At 43.0% G+C, this 25,374-nt stretch overlaps 1 protein-coding gene across 1 annotated transcript in view; it reads left to right on the top strand.

The window, feature by feature from the left end:
• ALK (ALK receptor tyrosine kinase) overlaps positions 1-25,374 on the top strand; it is a 734,717-nt gene that overhangs the window by 529,826 nt on the left and 179,517 nt on the right. The window contains exon 5 of the mRNA XM_068966737.1: positions 15,099-15,226. Within this exon, the coding sequence (XP_068822838.1) occupies positions 15,099-15,226 (128 nt within the window). The remainder of the gene's footprint in view (positions 1-15,098; positions 15,227-25,374) is intronic.

The following is a 25,374-nucleotide window of genomic DNA, read 5'->3' as shown; positions in this document are numbered from 1 at the left end:
TTTCCTCAAGCATGGCTTAAAAGTATGAGCATTACCCAGGCGAATCTAATAGGCCCATGATTCCTGGGTTATTAGCAAGCACTTCCTAGTATCATTGTGAAGTAGAGCCTCCCCGAAGGTGAAGGTGATATTGTTCATCTGGGAGGCATAGGTAAATGTGCAGGAAAATGTCTGATGTTCTTTCTGGCCGCAAGGAAACCTGGACTCCTTTGAGAGAAATTAGTTGTTTTTCTCAGTCTATGGGCTCCTGTCCATGGCAGGGGTTGTCACATGGAAAGATGATGCCACCCATCATCTGCAGTCGGTAAAAATAGTTTAAAGTCTGTTTCACCACTTAGTGGGGATGGTATTTTTTTCTTTTCCATTATGACTTATCATAAGATACTGAATATAGTTCCCTGTTCTATACAGTAGGACTTTGTTGTTTATGCATTCCGTACGTAACAGCTTACATCTGCTAACCCCAGCCTCTCACTCCATCCCTCCGCCTCCCCCTTGGCAATCACAAGTCTGTCCTCTATGTCTGTCTGTTTCTGTTTCATAGATAGGTTCATTTGTGCCATATTTTAGATTTCATATTTAAGTGATGTCGTATGGTATTTGCCTTTCTCTTTCTGGCTTACTTCATTTCATATGATAATCTCTGGTTGCATCTGTGTTGCTACAAATGGCATTGTTTCATTCTTTTTTTATGGCTGAGTAGTATTCATATATATATATGTGTGTGTGTGTGTTTGTGTATGTGTATATATATATATGTGTGTAGGTGTATATATATATATATATGCGTATACACACACACACACACACACACACACACACCCCACCTTTTATTTATCCATTCCTCTATTGATGGACATTTAGATTGCTTTTATGTCTTGTCTATGGTGAATAGTGCTGCTGTGAACGTAGAGATCCACGTATCTTTTTGGATTAGAGTTTTCTCTGGATATATACACAGGAGTGGGATTCCTGGATCATATGGTAATTCTGGTTTCAGTTATCTGAGGAACCTCCCTATCATTTTCCATAGTGGCTGCACCAACCTACATTCCAGTGGAGATCCACCTGTATTAGTTTGCTAGGGCTGCCACAAGAAAGTACAGACTATAGTAAACTAAGTTAACTAGAAGGCTTAAACAACACGCCTTTATTGTCTCACAGTTCTGGGAGTCTAAGCCCAGGGAGTCATTACCAGGGTTGGCACCTTCCAAGGGCTATGAAGGAGAATCTGCCCCACACCTCCTTGCTAACGCCTGGTGATTTGCTGGCCGTCTTTAGAATCCCTTGGCTTGTAGACGCATCATCCCAAACCTCTCTCTTCATCTTCATATGGCAGTCTGCTTGGGTTGGTCTTGGTGTCCAAATTTCCCTTAATTATAACAACATTGTCATGTCGGGTTAGGGCCCACTCTCATGATCTCAGTTAAACTTGATTGCCTTTCTAAAGACTCCACTTCCAAGTAAGGTCACATTCTGAGGCACTGAGGCCTAGGACTTCAACACCGCTTTTTGGAGGTATGCAATTCAACACAAAACACCCCCCTTTCTGACCATTTCTTCTAGGACCAGAATAGATCATCCAAAAATAACAGATGTCACTTCCTCCAAGAAACTTTTCTTAAAATGCTCCAGGCAGAGTCAGGCATATCCTCATCCTTGCTCCCCTATACCAGTCACCTGGTGCAACCTGGGAGTTGGATTCCTTAGTCAATGAAAAACAGCCCAATAGAGAAAACATACAGAAGGAATTCTGGGTACAGGGAGCCCCCTGATCACATGCACAGGGACAGGAAAGAGCCCTGGCATTTTCAGGGAACCAGAGGTGGCTCTTGAGGCCGATGGAGAGCATGGTCATGTTTGAGTTTAAAGAAATTGTTTCAGACACAAGGTGTAGAATAGAACCCTCCTCTGTCTGCAGAGTAGAGGTGAATAGTTCAGGCCACAGTCCTTCTCTGCCCTGTGAGAGGATTAGACATGGGTATTTCCAAGATTCATGCCATATTTACATCTTCCAGCCCCACAATAGCACCATCATCTACTATACTTGCCACGGTACAGTACAGGGACGGCAGCAGGGCTACTTAGCCTCTCTGTGCCACGGGGCCCAGGACATGACTGATCAATGCCTCTGGCAATTGCCTCCACGCTCCTGGATGGCCACTTTGAAAAGGGCAGCACAGGAGCAGAGTGTAAAATGAGGCATCATCTTTAATAGGGACAAATCTGTGGGCTGTCCTGACCTCACCTGGCCAGGCGCCTCCATCCTTTTCCAGCTGACCACTGTCCCAGCTTCAGAATTTGCTTACAGGGCCACAGTTTTATGGTCAAGTCTACCCTACCATATAAGGTTTCAGCACAGAGGCCTGGCTTGGCCAGAGATTTATGACTGAAATGGAGCCTCTGGGCTTGGGCGTCAGCATTTTGCTTGGCACAGAGGCTTGAGTTCATATTGAACCAATCAATACTATAACACATTAAATGGCATTTAAGCTGGCTCTCTAGGGAGTGGGATGGGAGACTGGCTGTCATTTGAGCCCAGGGGAGGAGGACAGCTTCCAGGCCTGGGAAACCCTGGGCCTCAAAGTGGGACACAAGATGAAAGCCTGCCCCTAATCCCACTCAGGACTCAGGGCTCAAGCTGGGGCAGACTGGGCTGGAGGAGGAATCCTCCAGAAAATGGCCACATTTCAGGTTTCCGTGTTGTCTTTATATTTCCTCATCTGGCTCTGGGGAGGATGTATTAAAAAAAGAGAAAAACCCAAAAAACTGCATTGCATTGGCTTGAGAGAAAGGACTGTGTTTACAAAGAACAGATGGTGATAAAAAAGTTATTGAACAGAGAGGAAGTTAGGAAAACAGATTCGAGATTCCCACTGGCTGCTGGTGGGTGATGTGCCCAAATCTCCTTACAGAAAAAGTTCCCAAGACAGAATGATCACCTAGGCCTCTACTCAGAGAAAATCCACCACCCAGCCTGCCAAAGAGACTGTCTGGTAAATCTGTAGAATGGGGAACCCCACTGGGATCCCCTCTTGTACTTCCTTCTGTAATTTTAAGTTATTTCTGGAAATTTGACACCAACCAAACTCTCTCTTTTCACTTCCCCTGCTCAGCATCCAACCAGGTCCCTCCACACAGTCCCCTGATCAGGGAAGTTCATCAGATGCTGAAGGAGGTCTTACCTAAGACCTAATCCAGTATTCATAGAAACAGAAAGTGGAGTATCAGGATCCTAAAGCTCCCTACTTCTGATTTGAAGTTTTCTCTCATTTGATTTTTTGCCTAACTATTCAGTGTTCCCTCCTTTAAAAGAAGAAAAGCTCTAGTGAATCCTCTTTGGATTTTTAAATGTGTGCTTGCATGCTGAATCACTTCAGTCGTGTCCGACTCTGTGCAACCCCCACGGACTGTCAGCCTTCTCTGTCCACGTCTCCTCTGTCGTGGGATTCTCCTGGGAAGAAAACTGGAGTAGGTTGTTATACCCTTCTCCAAGGGATCTTCCCAACCCAGGAATTGAACTTGTGTCCCTTAAGTCTCCTGCCTTGGCAGGTGAGTTCTTTACCACTAGCACCACCTGGGAAGCCCATTTTTTAATACATACTAGAGCTTAAAGAAATGTTCATAGACAATAAGCTTGAGACCAATAGTTGCTTGAGAATCAACTTACATCCTTATACATTTTAACCAGAAGTTTCTAAACATATGTTAATCCACCAGGCTCTTGCTGTAGGGCCCAGGCTTTTGCTTCCAGTGTTGGCCTGTTTCTTGGGTATTCTACAGTGTCTTTCTGTATATATCGCATTCCTGACACCACATCCATGATTTTCAGTTTCAATTTTTCTAAAATGGAAATAATTTTCAGGTCCTTGTGAACCACTCTGAAGGTTTTCAGGATTTTTTTAAAATAAATTTATTTATTTTAATTGGAGGTTAATTACTTTACAATATTGTATTGGTTTTGCCATACATCAACGTGTATCTGCCAAAGGTATACACGTGTTCCCCATCCTGAACCCCCCTCCCTCCTCCCTCCCTGTACCATCCCTCTGGGTCATCCCAGTGCACCAGGATTTTTTAAGGTCTTTTTCTTAATCTTTTCTGTTGCCCTGAGTGAGTGAGTGAAGTCGCTCAGTCATGTCCAACTCTTTACGACCCCATGGACAGTAGCCTAACCAGCTTCCTCTGTCCATGGGATTTTCCAGGCAAGAATACTGGAGTGGGTTGCCATTTCCTTCTCCAGGAGATCTTCCTGACCCAGGGATTGAACCCAGGTCTCCCGCATTGTAGGCAGACGCTTTACCATCTGAGCCACCAGGGAAGATTAAACAAGAATTATTTTTAATAACTTACCTCTACTAGTCTTCAAAAAGTAATTCCAATTGTTCTTGCTCATGTTGCATCCACTTAGTGAGTACAACTGGCATAAACAGAGTTGGGAATAAGCTAAACTAACTCAAGTGATAGGAGTGGGAGGTATAGGAGCATGAGGGAGTAACCTTCAACATTCAGTGACCTTGAACACTCAGAGCACAGGGTGTACCTTTGAAAAGAAAATGCAGAGATTATGCTAATCCAGCAAGCAGATTGGTCACAGGGAGGTCATTTAAGAACATTTCTTCTACTAACATTTTTTCTTACAAATGTGGCTATCATCAGTCTAATAGTCTCTGCCTCACATCCAGTGATCTAGGGGCGATGTCTGCAGAGGTCCATTCTCAGTCTCCTCTCTGTGCGTGGCCTGGTGTATAGAATGAAGAAAAGCTCTCTGCCAGGGAACCGAGTGGATGTTTGCCTGCCACAGTCCATGTATTCCCACGTGGTTGTGACTATGTGGAGCTTGAGGGGAAAAGGAATAAGATGTCTGGGACAGCACTGGAAGAAGCCAAATATTTCTTGGATACAGCCTTTTCTGAGCACTGCTGTTCTTCAAATACTAGCCACCTCTGACCCACTATAAAATTCTTTTAATAAACAAGTTATTTACATTTAATATAAATTTATACCCATGTGCGATATAGTAGGAAGTGCAACAGTTTTGAAGATAAATTGTCTTGGATTCATATCACCTTTTACCATTTACTACATGGGCAAGTTTATAAGCTCTCTGAGGCTCGATTTTCTCCCTTATAAAATGGAGATGATCATATCTGTCTCATGCATTTATTGTGAAAATTAAATGAAATAAAGTAAAATAGCCACCTTAAATCCTTTCTGGAATGAAGCAGAATGTAAATGAACACACACACACACATACAAATAAATGAGATGTATATCGAGTGCCTGGCACAATGTTCCTTGGGGTATTTGCATTTGTGCATTTGTCTCTTCAGCTCTGCATGGGAGACTGGAAAGAATCCCCAAAGTTTGGGTGTTCTGGGGTGGGAGGCTCCCCCCAATCCCTGAAATCCCATCATACTCAGTCAATTTCCTGTTTCACCCTCTTGTAAAGTCCTTCCTCGTAAGGTCATCTGCCATAGCGGGTATAAGAGAGAGAAGAAACACTAACCTAATAGTAACAGTATTAGCTAATGCTTCCTGGGTGTCAGCCAAGTCCTATGCATGTCTTAATCCACATGGTCTTCAACACACGTCTTATAGGGTCTTTTACTATCCCTACATCTTAATGATGGAACTTGGGCACAAAGAGATTAGGTAGGTAGCTGGCCAGAAGTCACAGTCAGTAAGAGGTAGAATTGAGATTATAAAATGGGAAGTCTGCCTCCAAGGTTTGTGCTCTTAATCAGTATACTTCTCCTGAAGGAAGGAAAGAAAAAAGGAAGGGAGGGAGTAAATGAGAAAGGAAAGGAGGGAGGGAGAGAGGAAAGGAGATAAAATTAGAAGCTAAAGAGAGTCCAGGAAGAAGAGCCAAAAACCATTCAAATTTTTTCTTTGCTCAAGAGCATGACAGAAGAATTAGGGGAAAGGCAGCTTGGGAACATTTTCTTAGCCCCCACCTAGGGAAAGCTGGGCCACCTTCCAGATCCCTGTCACCCACACAGCATCTCTGATAGAAACCAAAACTGCTTTCCAGCCATCAATGCTAAGGTCTCTACCGAGTGCACTGTGGCCCCAGTGAGCCCATCCCTGTCCCAGCACCTCACTGCTCCCACAGTTCCCTCCAGAAGAGCCAGAAGCCACCCTCAGCTTCAGGGCATCTCTTTCCACCACAGGCTGGCGGGAACCACATCCTGAATCAACTGGAAACCTAGTTTCCATCCAGCCCCAGTCCTCTCCAGGGCACACACATCTAACTTCTGGGAAATCTTGAAGGGCAAGGAATAACAAAGCCAGGGCTACTTGGGTAAAAGACCCCACACCACATACCAATTGTAATTATTATTACAGAAAATTAACTAGCAACAAAGGAATTCACAGTAAAATTTACATTGATCTGGCATTTTCTCCCCTGCTATCTCCCATAAAAATGCTTTAAACGCAGGCTGATTTAATGGAAACAATAAAAAATAGTGCTGAATGGTTTATATTTGCTGTAGAATTACTACAAAGTCTATTTTTAAAAAACCTTGAAAGTTATGTGTGCTTCTTTCCTTTAGGATAAGATTAGGGAGAAGAGTGCAATTGACTTTTTTTTTTTAAATCGATCTAGATGAGCTGCCACAGGCTCAATCCCTTATTTCTAATGAACCTTCACACCCACATCCCGACACTTGTCAAAAGAGAGTCTTAGCAAGGGGATATGTGAAGGAATGTCAGCTGTGTGGCCTGAACCTTGACAGTCTTATGCTCAGTAATAATAGTAATCATGTGACTAAGCTCCAGGTGAAAAGGACGTGGCTGGTTGTCTAATTTGTGTGGTTTCCATCATCCTCAATTAATCCATGAGCTTAGCTATCCTGGCAAGGGGGTAGTCACCATCTGAATGACTTGGCACTCGTAGCTGCTACAAAATGTGGGATGACCATATCTTTTAGCTTCGAATCCCTAGCTGTATTCATCAGGGCCAGAAATTGAAACAAAGGCCTAGGAAGACATGGTTTCTAACCTCAAGAAGCTTAAAAGGACATTTTAGGAAGGTGTTCATAAAAACTATGGAGTCACATGACACTAGGTTTAAAACTCAACTAGAAGCAGAGCACAGAGTAGGCCCTCAATAAGTGTTAACTGTTGTTGCTGACCACATTATTAGTGCAGTTATTAATGTCATTAGAATTGTTGCCCTAGCAAGGTTCAAGGCTGACCTGGGTTCTAGAGGGTGTTCATGCATGAGGTGGGACCTCTCCTAGTTCAGCACTCAGGTCCTCTCCATGTCTCAGTTACTGTAACTCTGATTCCTTCTTTGGGTTCTAGGTCCTTGAACAAAAGCTAGTTTGATGGTTTTCCATGGCCCTGCCCCTTTAAAGATGGGGCCTATGTGTGGGCAAAGGGATAGCCAAGAACTATATAGTGAAAAAAATCCCAAACTTCCTTCAACCCCCCCAAATTTCCCAGTCTTTAGGTTCTTCCTAAGGGAAGGTTTTATTACCACTTGAATGGATGAGAGCTAACAATAATGAATTGACTTGAACTTTCAGATTAACTCAACTTCACTACTATAGGGAAAGAACAGATTAGGCAAGATAGGCTTTCTTGCCCTGCGGCCTCTCACTCTTGCCCCATGTTTTGTAAATAATGATTATGTAACAGGTGAGACCACTTACAGCACTGTGCATGTGGGTCACAAGATGCCCACTTGGCCACAGGCTGCTTTGTGCAGTATACCTGTGTAAGTTTCACCATGAACGCCCTGGCTGCTGCTGCGTCAGGGCTACACTGGAGCAATGTCATGGATATGTTATATGAGGTTATGCTACGGCTATGTTGTGGCTGCTGCTGTGGCTGCTGTGTCAACCAGGAGAGAGGCCATGCCAGTCAGGAGAAAATAAGCATTTCTGCGGTTCCTGTGGCTCTTTGAGTTTCCTTCCAGCCTCTTAGCTCATGTCTTGCCTACCCTGGGTTCAGCAAACAGTATAAACTGCAATATAAATTTTGGCCAAGAACGTCAGAATCCTGTCTCATTTAACAGAAATCTGTTGGTACATTCGTTCTGTTATTCGACAAATACTTGTTAAGTGTCTAAAATGTATCAGGCCTGGAAGACTCAATGATGAATGATCCATCACCCTGGCTATAAGGAGGTTGAGGTTGGGGAGAGTTGGGGAGTGTGGCAAGACACAGAGGACCCCCTTCCTATAGAAATCAGTGAAAAACATTGACTCCCACCAGACAGAACTACGTGTTTTCTGTATACACAGTCTGTATAGGCTCTGCTCATGTGCTCATGCCAGCCTCTCTTCCTACATCACCCTCTTCCCAATTCCTGCCCCTTCTTCACAGCCCATCCTCAAGTTATACCTCTCCTGATCACTGGATTTAAGACATCATTTTGCTCTCTGTGATTCAACAGCGCATGGTTCCTGTGCTGCTCATTCAGCTCCTCTCTACTGCTGTTCCCTGTGAAGTTCAGTTCACACTTTTAATCTCCCTCACCAGTCTGTAAGCTCCTCAAGGACAAAACTACATTCTCAACTCTAAGGATCCTCAGAGCGTTTAATATGTTATCTAGTACACAATAATGCACCAATAAATACCCAAGGAATGGAATTCAATTCAACAAATCCTAACCAACATCTAGACATAAGGCATCTTTTCACATGCTACAGAAAGATGCGAAGATAAATAGAGGATTTGACTCCAAAGTGAGATGGGGCCTTTAGAGAGTTCTGGGCAGAATATTGATCTGCTAAACTGTGGAAAATTCTGAAAGAGATGGGAATACCAGACCACCTGACCTGCCTCTTGAGAAATCTGTATGCAGGTCAGGAAGCAACAGTTAGAACTGGACATGGAACAACAGACTGGTTCCAAATAGGAAAAGGAGTACGTCAAGGCTGTATATTGTCACCCTGCTTATTTAACTTATATGCAGAGTACATCATGAGAAATGCTGGGCTGGAGGAAGCACAAGCTGGAATCAAGATTGCTGGGAGAAATATCAATAACCTCAGATATGCAGATGACACCACCCTTATGGCAGAAAGTGATGAGGAGCTAAAAAGCCTCTTGATGAAAGTGAAAGAGGAGAGTGAAAAAGTTGGCCTAAAGCTCAACATTCAGAAAACAAAGATCATGGCATCTGGTCCCATCACTTCATGGGAAATAGATGGGGAAACAGTAGAAACAGTGTCAGACTTTATTTTTTTGGGCTCCAAAATCACTGCAGATGGTGACTGCAGCCATGAAATTAAAAGATGCTTACTCCTTGGAAGAAAAATTATGACCAACGTAGATAGTATATTCAAAAGCAGAGACATTACTTTGCCGACTAAGGTCCATCTAGTCAAGGCTGTGGTTTTTCCTGTGGTCATGTATGGATGTGAGAGTTGGACTGTGAAGAAGGCTGAGCCCTGAAGAATTGATGCTTTTGAACTATGGTGTTGGAGAAGACTCTTGAGAGTGCCTTGGACTGCAAGGAGATCCAACCAGTCCATTCTGAAGATCAACCCTGGGATTTCTTTGGAAGGAATGATGCTAAAGCTGAAACTCCAGTCCTTTGGCCACCTCATGCGAAGAGTTGACACATTGGAAAAGATTCTGATGCTGGGAGGGATTGGGAGCAGGAGGAGAAGGGGACGACCCAGGATGAGATGGCTGGATGGCATCACGGACTCGATGGACGTGAGTCTGAGTGAACTCCGGGAGATGGTGATGGACAGGGAGGCCTGGCGTGCTGCGATTCATGGGGTCGCAAAGAGTCGGACGCTACCGAGCAACTGAACTGAACTGAACTGATCATAGTCCAATCATAATGTATTTGGTTGTAGGAGTTTTTCAACATAGTTTCTTTTTGTTCCAACATAATTTCTTTTAACTAAAAAGTTTTCCTCATTTCAACAAAAGGTGGCTGCTATTCATAAATTGCTAATGCCTTTCTTACCTTCTTTTACCTACTTTACTCTCCCACTTGAATCTTATAAATGAATTGAGATGCATAGTTTCATGGCCCAGTGCCATTCTATGGAAAAAAGATTGGTCTTCTGTAAGAATAGCTCCCATTTATGGAGCCCCTTGATGAAAGTAAAAGAGGAGAGTGAAAAAATTGGCTTAAAGCTCAACATTCAGAAAACGAAGATCATGGCATCTGGTCCCATCACTTCATGAGAAATAGATGGGGAAACAGTAGAAACAGTGTCAGACTTTATTTTTGGGGGCTCCAAAATCACTGCAGATGGTGATTGCAGCCATGAAATTAAAAGACGCTTACTCCTTGGGAGAAAAGTTATGACCAACCTAGAAAGCATTTTCAAAAGCAGAGACATTACTTTGCTGACTAAGGTCTGTCTAGTCAAGGCTATGGTTTTTCCTGTGGTTATGTATGGATGTGAGAGTTGGACTGTGAAGAAGGCTGAGCGCCAAAGAATTGATGCTTTTGAACTGTGGTGTTGGAGAAGACTCTTGAGAGTCCCTTGGACTGCAAGGAGATCCAACCAGTCCATTCTGAAGGAGATCAGCCCTGGGATTTCTTTGGAAGGAATGATGCTAAAGCTGAAACTCCAGTACTTTGGCCACCTCATGCAAAGAGTTGACTCATTGGAAAAGACTCTGATTCTGGGAGGGATTGAGGGCAGGAGGAGAAGGGGACGACAGAGGATGAGATGGCTGGATGGCATCACTGACTCGATTGACGTGAGTCTGAGTGAACTCCGAGAGTTGGTGCTGGACAGGGAGGCCTGGCGTGCTGGGATTCACGTGGTCGCAAAGAGTCGGACACTACTGAGCAACTGAACTGAACTGACTGAACTGAACTGATAAGGACATTTCTTGTGTACGTCTTTCTCAGAAATCCTCACAGCAATGTAGAAAGCTAGGCATTATGACTTCCACATTAAAACTAAGGAAATAGGAAGTGAGAGAAATTACATCATTTGCCTGTGGTTGCTTAGTAGATCATGGAGCTGAGAAGTGAATGTAGGCCTCTAATACTGAAGCAGCTAAAACTATCGCAGAAAGGTCTTCCACTGACCAGCATGTAGGTTTGACGGCTCACTTTGGTGAGCCAGCCCCACATCACCATCATGCCTATTGGAATGTCACAGAGCAGGAAGTAATACACATTCCTCCGTCTTGTCAGGTGCCACCCATGGCCCTCAAGTGCTGTCAAAAAGTGCCCCTTCATTCTGGACTTAAAATAACTTTCTGCCTTCATCCTTTTGAGACATGCTGCCAACCCTTGAGTCTCATCAGCAGCTTGGCTCACATTCGAAGTGCCAGTCTCCTTTAAACTTGGAGAGACTGACCTGGTATGGGGCAGTAGGAACCTTAGAGTTTCTGTTTCCACATCATATCTTCTTATGACGTTTTTGCTTTTTTGTGTGCATTTTCTGACAAGGTATTTCACTGTCTGACTGGCCTGTCTATCCTCAAAACCCAGACTGGTGATTCCCTGTAGCAATGCTAAGTCAACACATCCTTCTTTATCACCATGATTCTAGCAATATGAAATGTGACTGAATATACAGACTGATTCATGGGTCACATTGTCTCCTGTTCTTGCAGTTGTGGAGCAATAATATATTTGATTTTAGTCTTTGGTCTTCAGATAACCAAATGGGTGACCTTGAACCAGTCTCTTCATTTCTCTGAGGGGGTGGAACTGAGTCTCTTTGGAGAAATAAGTTTGGGTTATTTGACAAATCATTCTTCCACCTTCTGTAGAATATTATTGGCCCACTGAAGCTTTCAGGGTTTTAGTAAAGTGTTGGACTTCCCTGGTCGCTCAGACAATAAAGTGTCTGCTAGCAATGCAGGAGACCTGGGCTTGATCCCTGGGTTGGGAACATCCCATTGAGAAGGAAATGGCAACCCACTCCAGTACTCTTGCCTGGAAAATTCCATGAACTGAGGAGTCTGATAGGCTACAGTCCAAGGGGTTGCAAAGAGTCAGACACAACTGAGCGACTTCACTTTCACTTTCACTTTGTCACCAGGACTTGGGTGATCTGCTAGAGAAGTATTGTATCAGATCAGTATGAGACTTTGGAGAACTCTTAACATTTTGCTAATGAAGAAAGTAAAACCCAAGTGGGTTCTGGTACCCCATGCAAGTCTAGTACCAAAATCTGGGACTCAGTTCCCAACCTGATGGCCTTTGAATATACAACTTCCAACCTCCAGGTCAGAAATGGACCTTGATATTCACAAACCAACCCTCCTGCCTTCTTCAGTGGACTCTGATTTATTATGATGCAGCCACCCAGCAAAAAATGTGTAGTCAGTTGTTTTCTCAGCAAATTTACACAAAGTTGGAGATACTTTCTGTGGTTGAGAATACAACTGATTAGAAAACATTTAAAATTTCCGGCATTTGGAGTAAAGTGCCTTGTTCAAAGTCATCAGGCAAATGGTGGGCAGAGCCAGAGCTGGAAGTGAAGAGCTCCAGAGAGACAACTGGAAGATAATGGATGGTGACAGGCCATCCAGACCGTGCTTCTGGCTTCCTGAAGTCCAGATGGACTCCCCACAGTGTCATGTTGATTGATCGAAGCACCAGAGCTGAGATGACTGCAAATCCCCGGCACGTGGGTATAGCTGCAAGTTTGTCTCTAGGAGGCTCTAGGTTAGAACATCACCTCCCCCCTTGCAAGCACAAGTAGAGTTGCCACCAGCTAAAGAAGAAAATAGGACCCTAAGGAGCAAGTTTCATGACCATGGGGATGTCAGCCAAGAAAATGGAGGCAGAGAGAAAAGAGAGTGTGTGGTATTTTCCCCCGCATAGGGTTTTTGCTGTCTCTTAAACAAATCTGACCCTAGGTATAAGCTTGCCCTTTTTCAGTCCCAACTTCCCTGGTTATAAAATCATGTTTGGCAACTGCTCTGAAAGTTATTAAAGTTGCAGCAGTAAACTATGGGAGGCCAGAGAATTTCAGACAAAAGTTATTGCATCAGTAACTCAGAAACTAATTCCTAAAACTCTTGACACATTTATCCAGAGGGCTAGTGCCAATACAGAAATGGAAATCATCATCAAGGGCCACTGTGTACCTGGAATTGAAATCCATCATTCCTCAGAGCAGAGAACTATGACTGTGGAAGAATATGAATAGTCATGCCTTTTCACCACCATCTTCCCTCAAAAATAGAACCCTTTATGTTTCAGAAGAACAAGAAAAATTCTACTCTCTTTGTCTGTTTTTCCTTAAGAACCCCTCATTTACATTTTCTTTTCAATTTTTTTCTTTGACAGTTCCACATTTAAACAGAAAGGCCTCCTTTTCCTTATTCAATTGCACTGGTTTTATTTTGGATAGAAATCCTGTTGGGTACAGTAACAGAGAACAAACTTCACAACAGCGATAGTGCCTTTTACAGCATCTATTGTGGGGAAACTTAATACACTTTTATCAAATGGTGGAGGCACTGGCTCCATTGCTCAGAATTAACTACAAAAGAGCATAGAAAGGGAACAGCACTGCCTTCTTCATCCAGCAAACCTCACTGCATGCCCAGCAACATGGCAAGAACCAGAGACACACACTCCCCATCCAGGAACACCCCCCTGAAAGACCATAGATTGCTTTGAGTGATGCCTTCCTCACCAAAAGTTAATGAATGGAAAAGATTTGATGGGACCCCATGTTAACAAACAGATGGAGAAATGAACCCTCTAATCCAGTGTTAGAGAACTGACAATATCCTCAGAGTTTTAAATGCATATATGCTTTGACCCAAGTTCTAAGAATTTGTCCTCAGATAAACTCTCAGGGCTAGCCTCAGCATGATCATAAAGAGGAAAAACCAGGAGCAACGCACAGATCGTTAAAATGCAGTCTTTGACCTGATCGTGTAATTTATATTGATTGTCTTGTGACAAACCATTGAGGGAGCATGTGTGTGTATGACCTTATTTGTGTAAAACTGTAGCTACAATGCTGCTTACAGAGATGTTTACCATGGTAGTCTCCAGATGAGTTTCCAGGTGACTTTTACTTTCCTTTACCAACTTTTCTGAATTTTTAATATTTTTATACTTGAAATTTGGGAGGGTGCTTTAAAATTCTTTTAAACAAAAAGCTAGTCTTTCCCTAAGTCCCTTAGCACTCGTACTACCATACCTAAGCCCAACCTAGTGGTAAGACATTATGAAACATTGTGATGAGTTAAGGTGAATCCACATGTCAAAATTCATCAAATTGTACACTTTGGGATGTGCAATTTATTGTGCATTATACCTCAATAAAATTGTTTTTCTTTAAAAGGAAAGAAAATATGTAATAGTCCAGGTAATTTCCATTCTCCACACAAAGTTATCAAAATAATTATATATTTTAAAAAACCTGAATCAATGTTGGGAAGTAAATTTGATGTTCCAATCAGTGACAGGAGGCTATTCCAAGAGGTTAATAGCCTGAGTGAGGTGTAAAAATGTTCATTTAGCTTATTCTCTATTCTCTGGCTGTGTCAGTGTCCTTGATTATAGACAGATGCAGAGCTCACATTTGACCTGCTTCTGTCTTCTTCTGTTTGCACCTTTTTGCAGAGTCCACGTCAATCTTAGGTAGCTTTTACCCCAAAATACATGCTTCAATGCACTTTAATTTTCCTGCAGTCAATAAATAGCACTTGCCTGCTTCCCTTAAGTAACTATATAGCAAACCCGAGGATTCTGAGATTTGAGGATCAGATAAAATTCCAAAAACCAAGAATTCTTTCCAGAGATAATTATTAGTACACTGATAAATGCTTTGAAGACTGTTCCTTCACTCTGCTGGCAGATTTTCTCAGGTGTACGTATTTTTTCCTGTATGAAATAGTCCAAAGGCCTGGAGTTGCCTAAAAAGTAAGGCAAAAGACATACCAGTGGCCACAGTAGGTTTAAGAATTGGGTTTCTGAGTTAGTTGGACAAGAAGGAAATAAATGTGTGTGTGTGTGTTGCTGTCAGAGTGACCATCCTCAGAACCACTTAGGGTTCCACCTCTTCGTACGGAATGGAGAACATGGGCCCTGAGGTCGGGGCAGGCTTGGGACCTCTCTGCAGGTTAGGTCTGCTTCTCATCACTGTTTTTCTGTGTTTTTCCCCTCTGCTTTCCAATGCAACCAGTTGGACTGTGCTGCAGGGAAGAATTGGGCGCCCAGAGAACCCGTTCCGAGTGGCCCTGGAATATATCTCAAATGGAAACCGAAGCTTATCTGCAGTGGACTTCTTTGCCCTGAAGAACTGCAGTGAAGGTATCTGAATCTGGCTTTCCCTCCACTCCTTGGTCTCTTGTTGTCTTAAGTAGGTCAGTAATCTGCCACCATAATTAGCTGGAAATGTGCACACTTATACAGAAGTGTCTCCAGTGCTTTGGGTCTGATTCTGAATATTGCCAAGTGGTTCACAGCCCAGCTGATCAACTTTCAAAGATTAAGTTATAATATTATATCTACTTAACTTAAAGCTATATCAAATAGAATACAGTCTTTGTTGGATAACACATTAGCTTAACTTCCCTGGAGTCCAAATGCTTTCAGCTATGGTTTTGTTTTGTTTTGTGGAAATTTTCAAATGTTTGCAAATGAATAGAATAGTACAATGGGCTCCCATATACCCTCAACCCAGTTTCAACAATTATCAACATTCTGCCTTTTTTTTTTCACATGTATCTCCATCCCACTAACTTGATAATGATTAGTACTTTACTTTCCCCGCCCCGACCCCCCGCCAAGGTAAAATTTACAATTAAGTATTTTTAATGATTTGATTTAAGCTGTTATTAAGGGACAATGTGGGGAATGGTTATATGTGAAAATTCTTGCTTATTTTGTAAAAATCATTAAGGCATGTGTCATTTAATTCCTTTTGCATAATCCACATTGTGAATTTATTTCAAGATTTATTACCAGGAGAAGACATCTCTCTCCTGAAGAGTAATTTGTCAATTTTTTTTTTTTTTGTCTTTGTTGCCAGGAAACTCTGAGCTAAATGCAATACTCAGTCACAGTAAATTATATCTGTGTAGTTATTTGATAAACTTATTTTCCTTTCCCTCTACAGAGTTTTTGATCTTCTATTCCTATTTTCATATATATATATTTTTCATTAGACTTTGCTCCAAGTGTGACTGGTATGCAAGAGAAGACTGATCATTGATACAGATATGAGGTTGATCTTTCCTTGATTTTTCAGAAGACCTAGGGTCATCATTATAAATACCCTTTATTATTTTTCCACATGTAAAGGGTATATAAGATGGACTTGAATTACACAAATCTTTAGGAAAGAAGTTGCTTAAATAGCCACTGCCAAGCCTGCCTCTTCCTAGAGGTTCACTAACCTGTGCTATGGAACCTGTGATCTGGAGGCCCAGGAATGAAGTACAGACAGAAACGGAGTCTGTGGCACTCCCAGGCCTAACCTCTCCATTTAGAATGTTCATCAGCAGCCATGAAGGCTCATAACACATAGCCATTGGTTGCATGTTGAGGCCCAGTTTTGAATATGAAGCTGAATACAAAAGGGACTCCAGTATGTAGGGGCCCTACTGACCACCCAGTTCCTTACCTTGCTGTTGCTCTTCATTCACTGCTGGCCTTGCAAGAACTTTCACAAAGTGGCTTTCTTTCTTTCTTTCTTTTTTAATCAAAACTGGTTTATGTGTCAGAAAAAGAAAAATCTATCATAACATGATAGATTGAACTTCAGTTCAAATTGAAAAGGTGCCTAGCCTGTGATGTGAGACGCTGTACAAGAAACATATGGTTTGGGAGAAAGCCAGCAGCTTGTACAAATGTTTCCACACTCACAAACTTAGGGATTTGTGAATGTTTCTGGACATCATCAGTCCTCACCAATGTCAAGGGTCCATGTACCGTCCAAAAGAGGTCATGTGTTGAAATGGAGCCAGTTATCAGGAATGTGTCAGGAAGAAGGTATGAGTTCCCAGAATTGGCCTAATCTCATTTCAGCAGCATCAGAAAGGAATAAGAGGCTAAAACTCCAAGTATTAGGCCCAGCACAAATACTCCTGCAAAAATTCTTTACACCTTTGAAAGATCTCAACCAGTTGTGCACTTTTTTCCTTCCTTACTCTTACAGCTTCCTATCACCTACAGTATTCTTCCTCTAGTTTATCTTGCATTTGCAGCAATCCATTGCACAGTTTACAAGATATGTTTCTTTTTTCTTCTCTACCCTTACAAAACCAAGAGAGCTGACCTCTCTAACTTTCTCTAATGGTCCAGAAAGTGTTTCTTCTGGCAGGACACTCTCTTAAGGAGGAAGAAAGAAATATGTCTCTGATTCCTTAAGGAAAGTGGACCTGCCAAGAGACCCAGGAAGGTTCTCATGGCCCAGCTACCTTCCTTCAGAGGCTCCAAGTCCAAGAACAGATGGTTTTCATGGATAAGCAGGTGTCCTCTGTGCTCCTTCTCAGGTTTGGAATCCTGTGGCCACCAAGAGGTATGAAAGGATCACTGTGGATGTGTGAGGCAGAGAACAGAGTGATCCCAGTGTTTCCTGAGAACTTCTAACTCTCCCTTCTATAATGGAACAAATTCAGGTGCACATCAGGTGGTGTGGACAAGTTGAAAACATAAGAAGTATCCTAAAGCTACCCTCATATATTTAAAGAGAAGGAGTTGTTTTGCAGGCATACCCAAGGCCTATTTGATGTAGACAAATATCTGTGTTTTCTGAGATCATTACTTCAGTTAGGTCATGAAGGGGAGGAGCTAAGAGAAGCAGTACATTTGAAGGAGCTGATCAGGCTGATGACATGCTAGCCAGGGTTGTTAATAGGTTTGTGGGATATCGAGTCTACTTCCTACCTGTGTTCGATCCCTGGGATGGGAAGACCTCCTGGAGAAGGGAATGGCTACCTACTCCAGTATTCTTGTCTGGAGAATCCCATGGACAGAGGAGCCTGGTGGGCTATAGTCCATGGAATCACAAAGAACTGGACATGGCTTTCACTTTCAGCTTTTCAGCTTGTAGGGTATCTGGTCTGCTTTCTTCTAAAACCCTTCCTTGTCCCACAAGAAAAGAAGTGCCATTTTAACTAAACTGGAGATGGGGTCGTTGGGACAGTTCTGCTCACAAAAGAGAAGATATCTATCTGTGGGTGCCATGAAGGCAGAGGTTGTGACTCCCTCCGAATCCTAACACCTGTTATCAAAGAATGTAACAGTTATTAGCTGATCAGTTAGTAAGCAATGAAAGCTCATGTCTATGGAGCATTTTGCATGTGCACAGGTAGAGAGCTGATCCCGTTACACGTGCTAGTTATCTCCTGCGAGCTTTACAATAACACTAAAAACTAGGTACTATCATCCTCATTTTACATATGGGGAAACTGAACCTCACAGATGTTTCTAAAGTTGCCATCATTGTACAGTTAGGGAAAGGTAGAGCCGCACTCAATCCCAAATCAGTCTGATCACCAAGCCAGTATTTCTGTCCATGACATCCTGCTGCCTTAATGGAATGTGTAGAGGCTGGAGTTTTATTTACCTTAGAATTATCTTTGACTCTTCCTCTTATCCCTACATCTAGATGATCAAGCCTTGGGCTCTAGGCTTGTGGCTGCCTCACATTCTATCTGTTGCTGTCTAGATGCCACTGTTACTGCTGCTTGAGTTTATCCTTCTGACTTCATTTCCTCAGCCACGTGCTTTAGTCAGGCCTTCATATATGTATTTTGGTACTTTAGCAATAGCCAGCTAGTCTCCCTGATACCATTATCCATCCTTCACACACTGCCAGAAAAATCTCCTCCAAATTCCCTTTGCTTGTGGCATTTTCATGAGGTTCCAGTAACTTCTTATTGTCTCAGTTCAGTTCAGTTCAGTTCAGTCACTCAGTCATGTCCAACTCTTTGAGACCCCATGAATCACAGCACGCCAGGCCTCCCTGTTCATCACCAACTCCCAGAGTTCACTCAGACTCACATCCATCAAGTCAGTGATGCCATCCAGCCATCTCATCCTCGGTCGTCCCCTTCTCCTCCTGCCCTCAATCCCTCCCAGCATCAGAGTCTTTTCCAGTGAATCAACTCTTTGCATGAGGTGGCCAAATTACTGGAGTTTCAGCTTTAGCATCATTACTTCCAAAGAAATCCCAGGGTTGATCTCCTTCAGAATGGACTGGTTGGATCTCCTTGCAGTCCAAGGGACTCTCAAGAGTCTTCTCCAACACCACAGTTCAAAAGCATCAATTCTTTGGCGCTCAGCCTTCTTCACAGTCCAACTCTCACATCCATACATGACCACAGGAAAAACCATAGCCTTGACTAGACGGACCTTAGTCGGCAAAGTAATGTCTCTGCTTTTGAATATACTATCTAGGTTGGTCATAACTTTTCTTCCAAGGAGTAAGCGTTTTTTAATTTCTTGGCTGCAATCACCATCTGCAGTCCACATCAGAAATATGAAGGTTGGGCTGGACCACTTCACTCGTTTCTTGGGGCCAGAAGAGTGATGGCTGCAGAATCACCCAGCTGGTTGATGGTAGAGCTGGGATTAACATCAGGACCACCTTGACTCTGACCTTGGTGCTTTCACCACTTCTAAATCCTGCCTTGGAAGCCACAGTGCCTCTGCCTGATTTCCAGTCATTACAATCCGGCCCTTCTGTACCTGCCCAACATTATGCCCTCTGTTTCCCCACACCTCTCCTCTAGCAGACTGGTGTTCTCTCCACTATGCCAATAATGCCTACTTGATCCCAGACCTTATGTTTTGAACACTAATTCATCATTTAAGATCCAGCTTGGGGCCGAAACCCTCCAGAACGTCACTCACAGCTAAAGAAATTATTCTTGGAAGACTTTGCTCTCTGCATCTAAATTTAGTAGCTATTTTATAATTATTTCTCAGTCACTTTGGGGCCCTAACGAGGTTCAGAACCTTGTCTTATATTGCTTTTGTTTCTCCAGGGGACAGTTAACACTATGCTAAACATATAAGAAACACGATGTAAATATTTGTTGACTGATCAGCTAATCAGTCAATTGATAAATGCTGCTCCTGCTTTTATAGCTTTGGGCTATTACCCTATTACTCCCAAAAGAAAGTAGCAGTGAGTGGAAATTACTTGGAAGAGGTTTTTCCCTCATCTTGAAAGAGCAGTGTGTATTCAGTACTGAGGGCAGGGATATCAACCCTTACATGCCCAGGCTCCCAGGGAACCCTTAACCCTTTCATAATGACCTTTCTTCAGCAGACAGTTAAAGCATAGGGTTATGCAGTAGACCCATTGGGACCCCTCATGTTCAGAAGAACCTGCTGAAAAATATGTCAGAAGAGCAGGACTAGCATCTTGAAAAGGACTTGAAAACGGTCAATGTGCTCATAAAATTACATATTGCAAACACCCACCTGGCCCCTTCTATGTGCCTGGTCCTGTTCTGTGCACATTCTTATATTTACTCATCAATCCTTCCAGCAACACTGTGAGGTATGCATTATTATTATCATCACTAGGCACAGAAGTCACGTACCCAGAGTCTCACAGCTGATATTGGAATGGAGGCCATCTGGCTCCAGCATCCATGCTGTTAGCTACCACACACTGGTGCTGCCTGTGGAAGGTCACTGCTGGTAAGGACCCCAGAAAGCATCTAATCTGCCTCCCTCACCGTGTGGAAACTGAATGCACAAACACTCAAAAATTTACCTTGAACTTTAACACACTAAATTACAGTGTGCTTCCTACCTCCATCTCATGGTCGTCAAGTTCTCAGTTTTTCTAAGAAACCAGTTCAGAATTCCCCTTTCCCTGCCCAGACGGGTCAAAGGCAGTTTAAGAGGACTACCACACCCTTATCAATAGTGGGTCCCCCATCCATGAAAATCAAGGATGTAAGCCTAAACACATTTTATTGCAAGTGACCATAGTTCTTTCATGAACCTAGAAGAATCAGAACTGAAATTTCCCAGATCAGAGCCACATTCAGCTCACTAACAGACCTCTTACCAAGAAGCACTTGTGGTCCCTTATTCTATCAAGACATTGTCATACACATTACCTCTTCTAATCCATTCAGAGAGGGTGTCAGAATCCTCACTCACACTCTCCATGGTGCTAAGGGTGATTTCACTGACTTCTGTACTTCAAGAAGGGGGAGGAATCCAATGCAGTCAGACCACTACAGACACCTTAAAACACGAGTCCCAAAAGAGTGGGAGATGACAGCTATCTTAACCTCTCTGTGCCTAAAATGAGGACACGTAAACTAGATCCATAGTCTTCAAACATTTTTTAGAGGTTTAGCTCTTAATTCAAACAAAGTATTAAATGAAAATCCAGTATATGAAATTACACAAGTACAGCTGCCCTAGAGGAAGTGAGGTGAGGAACCCACCAGTTCCACAGTCTTTGACAAACCTTCCAGATGGATTTTCATGAAGTACAGCTTGAGAGTTGCTGGGCAGTCTGATTTTTAACTCTCCTATTAACCCCAGCTTTTTGATCCTATTATACTGTACTTATTTAAAATGTAATAGCAAAATGGAATTGCATTAACCAGACCTTCTTTAAATGATTAAGACTAAGCCCAAGGCTATTGTACTTTGAATATGGGCCATTTCCCCAGACAGATTTTTGTCACTGTGGGTCCTGGCTTTGAGATGCTAAGTATGGAACTGGTACGATTGTTTCCAATAAAACACGCATGGCATCACCTGGCCCTCTCTCCCTTCTGTTTCTTCTTACTTCATCAAAGACAGTGATGGGCACTGGAGGATATCCTCCTTAGACCAAGAGGGGACAAGATGAAATGAGAGAAGCTACACAAATAGATTCCAATATTTGGCCAGCCATGTGGCCTTTAGAGTAAGATCCAAAATCCAGCTGGGTAAAAGGAAGGATAACCTCATGGGCGTTTGGCAGTCTGGCCCAAACTGGGCATTTTCTGTTCCAAAAGCAAGCAGCACCCCAGCACCCTCCTTAGTCTGTGCTTGTATTAATAAAAGGAAATTACTTTGGAATGCTGTCTTCGAACTGCCTGCAGAAACCTCTCTGTGTAGCAGACTCATTCATCCAACTGTCTGTGCATTCACCCATTCATACAACAGGTATTTACTGAGCAGTATTAAACTAAATGCATAGTGACCCTGATATAAACTTGTTTCTGTCTTAAGATTGAGTTTTGATGTTATGGCTTTAAGATCTCTATTCTACTTGGGACAAACACTACTCCCCAAGAGGCATCCCTGACTTATACTTAGTTTGCCCAGGGTATTGAATAGGTGCTCCATTTGTAGAGATGTCTTCCTCCAAACTAGTTACAATACACCTTTCTCAGAAAGAACACAGAATGAACGCTGAAACAGCAGTCAGGGAATTTAAGTCACATTTCCACCTCTTCCTTGGTGGCTCAGACAGTAAAGAATCTGCTTGCAATGCAGGAGAACTGGTTCAACCCCGTGGTTGGGAAGGTCCCTTGGAGAAGGGAATGGCAACCCACCCCACTATTCTTTCCTGGAGAATTCCATGAACCAAGGAGCCTGGCAGGCTACAGTCCATGGGGTTGCAAAGAGTCAGACGTGATTGAGCAACATTTTCATTTCTTTCACTTCCACCTCTTTAGGCTTCCCAGGTGGCACTAGTGGTAAAGAACCCACCTGCCAAGCTTGAGAAACATTTTTGACCCCTGGACTTCTCTGTCTTCTTTACTGTCTGGCTCAGACAGTAAAGAATCTGCCTACAATGCAGGAGACAGGTTTGATCCCTGGATTGAGAAGATCCCTTGGAGAAGGGAATGGCAACCCACTCCAGTATTGTTGCCTGGAAAATTCCATGGACAGAGGAGCCTGGTGGGCTACAGTCCATGGGGTTGCAAAGAGTCGGACACAGCTGAGCAACTAACACTTTCACTTTCAAACTCTGAGTCAGGAAGATCCCCTGAAGGAGGAAATGCAACCCACTCCAGTATGCTTGTTTGGAGCCTTCCACAGACAGAGGAGCCTGGCTACAGTCCGTAGGGTCACAAAGAGTCAGACATGACGGAGCTACTAAACAACAGCAAACAATGCAACACCGTGGATCAAAAGGGACATCAGGTCTCCCCCAGAATCGGCACACTTTTTTAAAATTTAAAATAGGAATAACAATATGTCAATGGCTGACCCCAAATTGACGTTAATCGTGAGGGTCAAAGGAGAGGATGGCTCTGGAGGAGTGTTTGTGGATGTTGCTCTGAGCTCCCTGACTGCTCTGGCCTCAAGTCTTTGAAAATGAAGCTACTCCCTCTCTGCTGCTCAGTTTCTCATGGTGAAACTACCATCCACAGAAATAAACTGATGCAAACATTTCATGTTAATGACAACAACATGCCAAGTGGGTGATGGGAGCTGCATCATCGCCAACCTGATGCCAGCACCTGGTGGCCAACACCTGGGTTGGTGTCTTCAAGGGACGGACTCAATCATGCAGTGGTGGACCCAGTGCTCAGAAGTGAAAACCAGAGAGGAACCCGAGCCACAGCCTGGTGTCCTCACTTAGTTCTTAGTGTGACTTCCGGGTGGAGGGTGAACCTCATTTACCAAACACTCCCCTTCTTGACTCCCGATCTCTAAAACTTCTTGCCTGTAATTTATCTGTGGACTGTGCTCTTTAAAAGATAGACATTAGAATGACTAAAATTTCATTTACCCATTGAGATCTACTCACATTTCCCTGAGCACCTTCCCACCTTTAAGCTTTTTTTTTTTTTTTTAGCTATGCCCCCTCCATTCCCAATACCTGCTTCGCCCAGTCCTCCGCATCTTTCAGATTTCTGCTCAAATATTATTTTCTCCCAGAAGTCTCAGCCCAGAATTGTGTTTCTATATATTTCTGTTTTAAAACAGCCTACTTCTTTCCAGGGTTATTTATGTGTCTTGCTCAATAGATGCTAGGTTCTATTTTTTAAAAGACTGTGTCTTTTAAAAAAAAAAAACCTCTACAACCCAATTAGCACCTAACAGTGTTTTTCCCATAGTAAGTAGTGAATAAAGGTTTTTTTGTTACAATGTAGGAGAGAGATTACAGGCTTTGGAATCAGAATGAGTGTGGAATTCCAGCTCCATCATTTACCACCCTTTTGATCTCAGAAGAGGTTTTTTTGTGTGTGAGTTTTGTGTTCCTCCTAAGTAAGTGGAACTCAGTTCAGTTTAGTCGCTCAGTCATGCCCGAATATTTGCGACCCCATGAACCGCAGCACACCAGGCCTCCCTGTCTATCACCATCTCCCGGGGTTCACTCAGACTCACGTCCATTGAGTCCGTGATGCCATCCAGCCATCTCATCCTCTGTCGTCCCCTTCTCCTCCTGCCCCCAATCCTTCCCAGCATCAGAGTCTTTTCCAATGTGTCAACTCTTCTCATGAGGTGGCCAAAGTACTGGAGTTTCAGCTTTAGCATCAGTCCTTCCAGTGAACACCCAGGACTGATCTCCTTTAGAATGGACTGGTTGGATCTCCTTGCAGTCCAAGGGACTCTCAAGAGTCTTCTCTAACACCACAGTTCAAAAGCATCAATTCGTCAGCACTCAGCCTTCTTCACAGTCCAACTCTCACATCCATACATGACTACTGGAAAAACCATAGCCTTGGCTAGACAGACCTTTTGTTGGCAAAGTAATGTCTCTGCTTTTGAATATGCTATCTAGGTTGGTCATAACTTTTCTTCCAAGGAGTAAGCGTCTTTTAATTTTATGGCTACACTCACCATCTACAGTGATTTTGGAGCCCCCAAAAAATAAAGTCTGACACTGTTTCCACTGTTTCCCCATCTATTTCCCATGAAGTGATGGGACCGGATGCCATGATCTTCATTTTCTGAATGTTGAGCTTGAAGCCAACTTTTTCACTCTCCTCTTTCACTTTCATCAAGAGGCTTTTTAGTTCCTCTTCACTTTCTGCCATAAGGGTGGTGTCATCCGCATATCTGAGGTTATTGATATTTCTCCCGGCAGTCTTGATTCCAGCTTGTGTTTCTTCCAGCCCAGCATTTCTCATGATGGACTCTGCATAGAAGTGAAATAAGCAGGGTAATAATATACAGCCTTGACATACTCCTTTTCCTATTTGGAACCAGTCTGTTGTTCCATGTCCAGCTCTAAATGTTGCTTCCTGACCTGCATACAGATTTCTCAAGAGGCAGGGCAGGTGGTCTGGTATTTCCATCTCTTGAAGAATCTTCCACAGTTTACTGTGATCCACACAGTCAAAGGCTTTGGCATAGTCAATAAAGCAGAAGTAGATGTTTTTCTGGAACTCTCTTGCTTTTTCCATGACCCAGCGGATGTTGGCAATTTGATCTCTGGTTCCTCTGCCTTTTTTAAAACAAGCTTGAACATCTGTAATATATAATTATGGGTTTTGGGAAATTAAAACTGATATTGTGTATAGAACCCC

Source organism: Capricornis sumatraensis, chromosome 1 (genome assembly GCF_032405125.1).
Source record: "Capricornis sumatraensis isolate serow.1 chromosome 1, serow.2, whole genome shotgun sequence".
NCBI classification, from domain to species: Eukaryota; Metazoa; Chordata; class Mammalia; order Artiodactyla; family Bovidae; genus Capricornis; species Capricornis sumatraensis.
Note: the sequence above shows the minus strand (reverse complement) of the source record. Positions and strands in the feature narration are given on the sequence as shown.